At 35.2% G+C, this 9,446-nt stretch overlaps 2 protein-coding genes across 2 annotated transcripts; both read right to left on the bottom strand.

Moving 5' to 3' along the window:
• Nucleotides 1-305: 305 nt before the first annotated feature.
• On the bottom strand, nt 306-4,362 carry LOC100804691 (eukaryotic translation initiation factor 3 subunit L). The gene is made up of 6 exons (XM_006578151.4): nt 3,350-4,362; nt 2,189-2,528; nt 1,418-1,566; nt 1,210-1,303; nt 658-729; nt 306-556 (listed from the first exon to the last, which is right to left on the bottom strand). Exons 1-6 carry the CDS (start codon nt 4,192-4,194, stop codon nt 512-514), a joined length of 1,545 nt encoding a protein of 514 aa, XP_006578214.1. The 5' UTR covers nt 4,195-4,362; the 3' UTR covers nt 306-511.
• Nucleotides 4,363-5,461: 1,099 nt separating this feature from the next.
• On the bottom strand, nt 5,462-8,815 carry LOC100805225 (uncharacterized). The gene is made up of 3 exons (XM_003522648.5): nt 8,049-8,815; nt 6,288-6,368; nt 5,462-6,136 (listed from the first exon to the last, which is right to left on the bottom strand). The coding sequence occupies exons 1-3, from the start codon at nt 8,425-8,427 to the stop codon at nt 5,718-5,720; spliced, it is 879 nt and encodes a 292-aa protein (XP_003522696.1). The 5' UTR covers nt 8,428-8,815; the 3' UTR covers nt 5,462-5,717.
• Nucleotides 8,816-9,446: the final 631 nt, after the last annotated feature.

Consider the following 9,446-nt stretch of genomic DNA (forward strand, 5'->3'; position numbering starts at 1 on the left):
AGTTTCGTCTAAAATTTATCCGAAGACTGTACGTCTACACCGTTCGTCCTGAAACGCACACCTCATTTCTTGTAATATACTAATAAACCGCAAGAATATAGGATTTGAGAGCCTTGTGTTTGATGAGTAGCAAACAGGTTTTCGATCTTGCTCGGCTGTCAATTTATTTCGCCGCTAAATTATTGCATAATTCTATACTAGTACAATATAACTTTGTTGCTGGGAGACAGAACACAGTGTTTAAGCTATAAATCATGAATTAAAACGAGCAACACATGAAGAATTATTAACTTCTGTAAGCCCTCTTTTGAAACAATAAATGGATAAGTTAATTCGTTAAATAAAATCAAGTTGAGGAAAGAAAATTTTAGAATTACATGTAGAAAGCTAACTACATCCTCCACCTCAAAAACACAGACTCCTCGGGAAAAACTCGGCCTGGCAAGCAAGTAGAAAGGGAAACCTACAACGGAATACTATCAAATCCTTTTAGCGTCTTACAGGCAGTAACTCACTCCAGCTTTATACCGTCCATCTCATTGATCACCCCTTCAAGCTGCAAACAAAACACAACAAAATGGTCAAACAAGAGTCAAGAAACATGAAGAAATCTTAGCAAATAAGAAAATTATGCAACAGAATGCATACGAAGCATACCTTGACAATCTGACGCAAAAAGTAATCCCCATAACGTTTGGCAGGCTTAGACTCCATAACATGAATTGTGTCCTGCAGCAAATGAAGAAGACATTCAAAATTTGCAGCACCATTTAAGATAGAAACTGGTGAACGGCCATACAGTTCAATTCCAAAAACCTAACTTTTGCATGACACTATGAACCCCTTGTCCAATGTTTACAGCATTGGCACAAGGTAGTCAAGCAGGTGTCCATTCATCACTGACATCCCTGTGCACTTGGATTATTCTTAATATAAATAGAAGTAAAACATAAGCCAATTAAAACATAAAGGATAAGACCAATCAAAAGACAATCACTGGTGTACTGCTGACTCAGTAATGTATTTGGGGGTTTATCTTTAATTCAACAAGGATTTAGAGAGCAAGGAAATGCTATTATTATCAAAGAAACGATTTTAACTGAAAAAGACATTCATGCCAATATGGCCTGGAAAATCTGTTAACATCCCCAAATAGCATTTGAAATAAGAGAAAAGGAATATTCAGGAAAAACTAGTGAGCAAGCTTACATCATCAATATAGAAATCTAAATCGGCATTGGATGTAATTTTCCCATCACTATCAACAGCATGTGTCTTGTGCTTGTATGTCATCAAGATAGTCCTGCCAAGCATCAAAATGGAAATACATGAATAAGCTTATGCACAAAATTTACATTTTATAAACAAAATTCCTGATAATCAAGGGGGATGCTAAAATAATTGGATGTCTTGCAACCTTAAGGTGGGTTCATCCACTTCCATGTAACTTGCAAGTTTTGTGAGGGAGATTGTTGAATACACTTTCAAGAAGGTGCGGACACCTGATAGCAACTGTTGTTGCTTTGCTTCATAAAGGAACAGTTTCAACTGAAGTCTATAGGCATCCTGACAAAACAAATAATATTTAGTTATTCACATGGAAAAAAAGGGGAATTAAGGGAGCAAAAAGAATATCCAAACAATTATTTCTAACAAGTTGAGCAACTCTGCCAGATCAATGCAAACCTTTAATGAATCCATAAACATAGAAGGCCCAAGGTGTAAATAGAAGTCTAAGAACAACATTATGAAAATGAATACCAAGTTTCAATAAAAATTTATCTCTTCACTGTAAAATTAAATAATCAAATACAGAAAATACACACTCTTAAGATTAAGGTATCTAACATCCTCTTTAATGAAATCAATGGGCACAAGAACTCTAAAATATCAAAATTCACTTCAATGTAGTTCGCTAACTGCTCAGCTGACTGTCCTTTAGTTGATCATGTTCTCTTTTTCGGTGTACAGTTTTTAGTTTTTAGGGGATGGATAAATATTCCTGACCAGATAACATTTCACCCATTAAGATTGTGGAAGGAGAAAAAATTAGTTACAAGCTCAATAAAGAGAAACAGAACTTCAAATTTCGGTTCAAATGGAGCTAACTTCAAATTTGAAGTTTTGGGGGGTTATGCACTCACTCCAAATGCTTTTTTAAGTGACGCACATTGCATCAAAGGCATACCTGATTGTAATTTACTAGAGGCTCCTCGAAACTAGGTGCTGAAGGGGTAATGAACTTGGGGCATGCATATGAGAAGAGCTCATCATAGATAGCAAATGCCTCATCATCATACCTCTGCATTCTAACCATCTTTTCACCATACTTCTCACGTAACTGAGAGTTCACAGTTTCATCAACAAGCCTGCTTTGGGGGCAGAGTGAAAGGCTAATTGCCAGTAAGGCATACATTTGTTCATTTTTCTTCAGTATCTGCTCATATTGGGGTGATTTCTGATGATACTGCTTTGTCTTAAAGATGTACAAGAGAATTTTGTTAAATTCACGAATTGCTTCCACATATCTGTAAAAGAGGCTACAGGTTAGGTCATGTAATGAGATAATACAAAACATCATCTGGTGGAATAGAATTCTTCAATAGAGACGCAACCTTCAGACAGCCTTTCTTAAATGGAGCATTATTTTAAGCCAACATGCAACAAACTTCATCCAAAACAATGCATGGGGGAATATGTTGGATTATTGGTCTAGTCTTCTAATCAGAAGAAATATTGCAAGTGCATAGTACTCCAAAATAGTTGAGTATTTACCCATTCCTAACTTTTTTTAATAAATTTTGGATGCTCAATCGTACTTCATAAAGTACAGAACCAAGAAAGACAAAAGACAAATCCCATAACACACTTACATATTATAAGCTCATGGATTGGAAGAGATTCATGCTATTCAGAAAGAGATCATAGACATTTTCAGATGAATAGAAAGAGAATAACTTCCATTAAGTGATTTATTAGATAAAAAAAAAAAACAGAATCTTGAGAAATGAGAACTATCCAAAATTCAGAATAAGTATGGGAAGGAGCCATTGAACAGCTGGAAAAAGCCGCGGCCCAAATATGGAAATTCAATACAGAAGTAGATCAGTTTCAGCTAAAAGGCTATTCTGAGATGGAACAAGAAAAAATTGAATTTCATTAATTCAATTTTATATGACTGTGAAACAATTAGAAAAATACGAGGCAAAAGACCAGCCACCATTGTTCAAAGACCAAAACAAATCTCACCCCCAACTATCAACACAAAACAGCAGTCACTAACAACATTATGAAGCTATTAATTCAAGAATGTGATGACATAAAACACAAACAAAAATAAAATGATTACCTGCGGAGCATGAGATTGGCGAAACCATAGTGATAAATGGTGGTGATGTGACTCCCAATAACACTGGTATAAACCCCTTGCTGAGTAATATCAATAGGAAGCAAGCACTTGAGCCCGGTATGATAATCCCCCAAAAGACAATGAACCCTAAGCAAGCCCACCATGCTAAAATACCCCAACACCTTCAGCACATTGCTCCCCCCATTGTAATCATAACCATCGGTCGCGGTAAACTGCTCGAGCCCCTCCTTCTCCTGCTCCAGAATCTGAATAATGGCACTCTTCTCCACCAGCGCCTGGAGGAAGTTGAGGACCCCGAAAACATTCCAGGCCTGGTCGAACTGGCGCAAGAGGGCGATTTCTTGTTCAGTCTTGCTCTTCATCTTGGCACGGTACTGGCAGAAGCTCTGGAACTGGTAGACGAACTCGTCGACCATGTCCCATAGCCACTGGTTGGGGAGCTGCATGTTGACGACCCCGTGGAGGACAACCTGGAAGAGGCTGCAGTAGTTGTCCCACGAGTCGATGCGCTGGCGGAGCGTCGGAGTGAGACGAGCGTAGAGGTGGCGGAACCACATCTCGCGGTAGAGGAGGCAGAAGACGTGGTCGTTGTCGACGTAGTGCGCGACGGCGTCCACGGAGGGCCACGGGGTATCCTTGAAGAGACGCTCCGAGAGGGTCTGGAAGGAGCTCTCGTACATCTGGTGGATCTCGTACACGTTCTTTTCACGGATGTGACGGTACAGGTGAACCACAAAAGATTTTACCGAGTCGGGGACAAAGTTCGGGTCGTACCCTAGCTCCTGCGGTTGCTGCGAGCGCTCTTCGAAGTCTTGGTTCGCCATGGTTGGAAGATGGAACAGGGTTCAGGGGATAGAGGTGCCGATATAGAAGAACTAGGTTAGGGTTTGCGCACGCACACCGTCATAGAGGACTGAGTAAGTTAACGAAACGCTATTTACCGTAACAAAAATAAATGAATAAATTGCTCAGAATATATTTTATTCAGGGACACCACAACTAAAGTATCGGGCTTCTTGTATATATCCAAAGTTTAATAGGTTGGATAAAAAAAATGAAAAAAGATATGGAAATATCTCCAAATAATAAAGTGAAGAGTTAAAATACAGTTTTTACTATCTTAACTCTTGTATTTATATAAGCAATAGGGTAAGAAAATTAATTCTTATCTTGTCTCTAAATTGTTAAAGTTTTTCATAACAGTAAATTTAGAGTCAATTAATTCAAATTTTGTAAATTTACATATTTTTTATAAAAAAAAATCAACTTCTCTTATTAAAATAAGTATAAGAAGTGTTTATATTATATCACCAACTTCTCTTATTTTAAAAATTACTTTCCTTTCTTAAGAGATAATTATGTACTATATTTTAGTTTATTTTAATGTGCATAAATCCATTTATAAAGAAGAAGGTCATCATTTAGCTAAATTTAATGTGATATTATCAATTTTCAAATTTTAATAGATGACTTAAACACTTAGGGTAGGGTGTATTTAATTTTACATTTAGATGGATGGACACACATTCCAATGTACATTTTGTGAGAAGCTTCAACTTATTACTTTTAATTCAACATCAGTTTGAAGTTTCCAACGAAACAACAAACATGCACTTGTATTATTTTCTTCAAATTTTTATTTATAAACTTTTTATCTTTAATATTTTGAGTTAGTAATAGGATTATTCGGTTTGGAAAGATGTTTTCTTGTTTTATTTTTTTTAATTATAAAAATATCACATTATTTTTTATTTTATTCTTAAATACTTGTACATGAAAAATGAAACATTTTTTTATTTTCAAATTTTATACAAAACATCTGAAAATAAGAATTAAATTAAAAATCAAGTAACATTTTTAAATTAAAAAAGATAGTAATATTTTCTGAAATCAAATAGACTTTAAGGTTCGTACTCTTCTTGAGTTTTTTTCACATATATCTTTAGAAACAATCATATTTGGGACATAATAAATACTAAATTTAAATAAAAGTGCACATACCCAATAATTTGAGACTAAAAAAGCAATTAAGAAAAGGCAGGCCCATAGAGAGAAGACCAGCAAGTGCGGTTCGGCAACCCATCCACCTTAGGAAAGGCAAAGCTTGGTCATTCCCAATTTAATTATTATTCACAAGCTAAACTACACAAACTGTACCTATTGGACCAGACCAGATGAAATCGTAGTTCAAAGTTGAGCATCAAATCCATCCTTCTTTAATCAACATTTGCTTTTGTCATATGATACATGTCAACATTTTTGTCCAAAACTGATTTCCATACCATACAGCATTCTTTTAAGGCATGAAGGCTGGAAAAGATGATGTTTCACACTGAATTTATCCAGTTCAGAGTCTTTGCCTGTTTAAGTTAGTATGTGTTGAATGAGGTGCCTCATCATAGCTGTCAGGTTCATCTTCTTCATCAGAAGAAAGAAGGGATGGACCCATCCATGCCTTAAACCCTTCATTAACACGCCTTTCCACCTCTGGTGTGACTTCCAGGGGGCTCGCTTCCAGCATTTCCAACCCTAGATTTCGACCACTAAAATTTCCCTCGTCAAGAATTGTGGCTGCCTTTCTCCTCAAGAAGAAGGCAGTACCACCATATAGTACAACCAGTCCCCAACATGCAATTTCATAGCACCAAAACAGAGGTTTAGAGCAGTTGCTCATCAATGTCAAGAGAGTTGAACCAAGAAACAAGGCAAGACCACCAAAGACGATAGCAAAGATAAGGTTTAAGATGGACAGACAGCGAACACCTCCTGTAAGTTATCCAAAGAAATAAAAAACTTAAATCAATTTTGGACACATAAAATTATCAAATATCAGAAGAAATGAAGATTACAACTGATGCCATAATTTGAAAGCGAGAAAAAGCACACAAAGGAAAAAATCATTTAGAAGAAAACATACCCCGTCTCGAAGCACAATAATTATTTTCAACCACCTTCAAGCATCCATGCCTATTTGGAGCAGAATATGCAACAGTCATGCCTGTGAAATAATTATCATCATCATCATATTTTAAAAAAAAAATCAAGCATAACCAATGAGATAATCTCCACAATTATGGCCCAAAGCTTTTAGAACTAATAAGACAAGTTATTTAAACCCCAAAAACAGAAATTCCTGTGAGACAAGATAACGCACAGGAACAATCAAATGGGTATTTATGCAACTTGTGTTTCTAAAAAATTAAATATTAGACTTAAATTGCATTTTTTATCCCTTCAGTTCAGACTATGCGATTTTGGTCCCTCTAATTTTGCTGGAGCCAATTAAATCTCTATGTTTAAACTTTAAACTAAGCAAATTTGTTTCTATTGTCAATTTTTTTTACTAAAACCCTCAAATGCTCATTTTCTACTAAAAATCCTAATAAAATGCCAATTAAATTTCTGCCTTTTGCTTAAAATTCACCTACCAAAAAATCAGATTTCACCAAATATTAAAATAAAATAAAAATCTCTCTTCAAACCCTAATCCCTTATCTTATAAAATCCTTCAAATTTTATCATGTTTGTACTTTGTACTAATTTTCTAACTTCTAAATTTTTGAATTATTTCATATCCCAAATCCATCATCAATCCTCAAATATTTGAACAGAAAATAATAATTTGAGGGTTGTAGGTAGAAGAAAAATTGATAGAGACCAAATTTCCAAAAATAACTTAGGAGACCAAAATTGCACACAATCCACATCCACACTACCAAAGAATAGATGAATTATTAATAGAGGGTCAGTAATCAGTACAGTTAAAAACAAGTTTTGTATGAAGAGGTGGTGTAAGATACAGGAATTAGAGACCACTCTGTAGGCACCACAAACCATTGATCTATATTAGTTCAACATCAGGATTTCCAGAACAAAGTGCCTTTGTTCTGCAAAAAGTTAAGCTATAGAAATGAAATATGAAATATATTTCAAAACATAGTTATGTGGCTGACAATCATCCACATTATTTACCAAATCTGTGGAAAGAGTTCCCATAGTTAGATCTGTGGCATTATCCAAAAGTCCAGTAAAAGGTCAGGGGGTTGTATTGAAAATATAAATGAGAAATACTCAAACAGAGTAATGGACGGTTGTGCGACTATTGGATTCCCAAATTTGTGCAGTTTTCTTAAGTTTAAAACTGAAAACGTTAGACTTCCATGAATCAAACAGTAAAATTGTGCAGGATTGTGAATCCAAGATTTGATAATGTAGCATTACTCTACTAAGATAGTATAGACACTCTCACGTATCAATTCTCTTCGAAATAGAAATTTCAGATTTGATGGCAATCATGAATTTCCACTATAAAAGGCAACATCAACAGTGCAACTCTTCCCACAATGCTTCTCCAGAAAAATATTCCCAGCGGCCCCCATTCCTGAGTTCTCTCAATGCCAAAAAATTCTGCACCTCAAATGAGCCCCCACGCATAATATTCTCTCAATCATTATATTATAGTTATAAATGTTTTAAATCAAACTTAGAACCAAGAGAAGAAGCCACCGAAGTGACATTAGTACATTACATATAACACAGTCTATGTAACTATATTTAGGCGCCTTTCCCCATTAATGCATAAAATCAAACACCAAATAAACAAATGGAAAAAAAATTGTGAATTATCTCTAAAAAAAAAAAACTTAACCAAAAGCACCAATGAAATTGACTTCCTTACCAGCAACGAGATATACAACGGAGAGCGCGAAAACGATCATGGAGGGAATGAACACAAGCATCCAGTAATAATCAGCAATCTCCTGGTCCGTGAGATAAAAAGCACCAGGAAACAGATCCGAATCGGAACCGCCTTTCATACCTATTTGAATAGGTTGAAGCCTTCGATCGACGCAAAACGCTCTTCTTCCATCGCTACTCGGAAACACGATTTTCAAACTGATAACAGTGGACACGGCGATTGCGAGCACGATGACGGCAACGGAAGCCACCGTCACGGGCCTCTGAAGCTTGCCCCACGCCTTGTCTTCTTCTCTGAGGCTCTCGTACTCGCGCTTCGGCATGAACGCCTGGCGAAGCGCGTCGCCGATGATCGCCATTGACGGAAGCTGCGAGATCAAGCTGGCATGGATTTGTGGAATCTAGGGTTTCGAGTCTGCTCTGAAATTGGCTTTCCAAAACCCTAACATTAATCAATTTTGTTTTAGTGAAAAGTGTATGGCTTCGAAGAAAATGGAATTTGGACGATGGTAAAGAAACTTGATAATAGTGGCAGTGATAGAAACTTGTAACTGCTTAGGGTTTGAATCGTGAATGAACAGATTGGAAGTTGAAACTAAACGTGAAGGAGATGAAAAAGACTATTCGATTTCGGTGCTCTGGTAAATTCTTTAATGATTTTGAACTACGCTTTTTATTTTTTAGGTGACGGTCGCCAAGCTGCTTTCAGGATTTGGTGCACCGAGACAAGGGGCATGTATGCATAATTTGGTATGAAATGAATAATTATTTTTCCTTTTATACTTTTTATTTTATAATTACGTCTTTTATTTTCTTTTTCTATATTTTTATTATAACTTTTCTTTCTATTTACACTTATACAATCACAAGTTACTAAAATAAAATAAGTTTATTAATTTTTCTAATAATTATTGTCAAAATTTATCTATACTATTAATTACTATTAATAAAGAAAATATTCCTTTTGGTCTACAAATTTTACGTGATTTTTTGTTTTTTTAATTAGTTTTTATTAGATTATTTTTAACTTCTAACTTTTTTCCCTTTTCTTATTTTTATTTAAAATATGTGAAGTCCCCCTAGGCAAAATAATTATTTTATTTATTGATATAATTTCATTCATAAGACCAAATTAAAAGTGATATTTGTTTATTTTTGTAATCATATCATCTTTTATACTAATTATTTTAAAATTAAAATATTACTAATAAACAATTAATGAGTAGAGAGAAAGTAATTCATAAAAATAAAAAAGTCTTGCTTCACGGGTCATGGGTCACGGGTCTCTTGACTCCCACGGAAGAATTTGTGTAACTTCAAAAAAAACTCAAAAATGATTAATATAATTTAGGTAAACTCTAACGTGCCATGAAGGGTT

This window comes from Glycine max, chromosome 4 (genome assembly GCF_000004515.6).
Source record: "Glycine max cultivar Williams 82 chromosome 4, Glycine_max_v4.0, whole genome shotgun sequence".
Classification (NCBI taxonomy): Eukaryota; Viridiplantae; Streptophyta; class Magnoliopsida; order Fabales; family Fabaceae; genus Glycine; species Glycine max.

Excerpts from the sequence above, each read along its gene's own strand:
- LOC100805225 (XM_003522648.5), bottom strand. The coding sequence starts at position 8,427 with ATGGCGATCATCGGCGACGCGCTTCGCCAGGCGTTCATGCCGAAGCGC. Across the intron at positions 6,369-8,048 it reads CGTTGTATATCTCGTTGCTG|GCATGACTGTTGCATATTCT; the intron begins GTAAGGAAGTCA and ends ATTATTTCACAG. Across the intron at positions 6,137-6,287 it reads TTATTGTGCTTCGAGACGGG|GAGGTGTTCGCTGTCTGTCC; the intron begins GTATGTTTTCTT and ends GATAACTTACAG.
- LOC100804691 (XM_006578151.4), bottom strand. The coding sequence starts at position 4,194 with ATGGCGAACCAAGACTTCGAAGAGCGCTCGCAGCAACCGCAGGAGCTA. Across the intron at positions 2,529-3,349 it reads GCCAATCTCATGCTCCGCAG|ATATGTGGAAGCAATTCGTG; the intron begins GTAATCATTTTA and ends CCTCTTTTACAG. Across the intron at positions 557-657 it reads TTTTGCGTCAGATTGTCAAG|CTTGAAGGGGTGATCAATGA; the intron begins GTATGCTTCGTA and ends TTTTGTTTGCAG.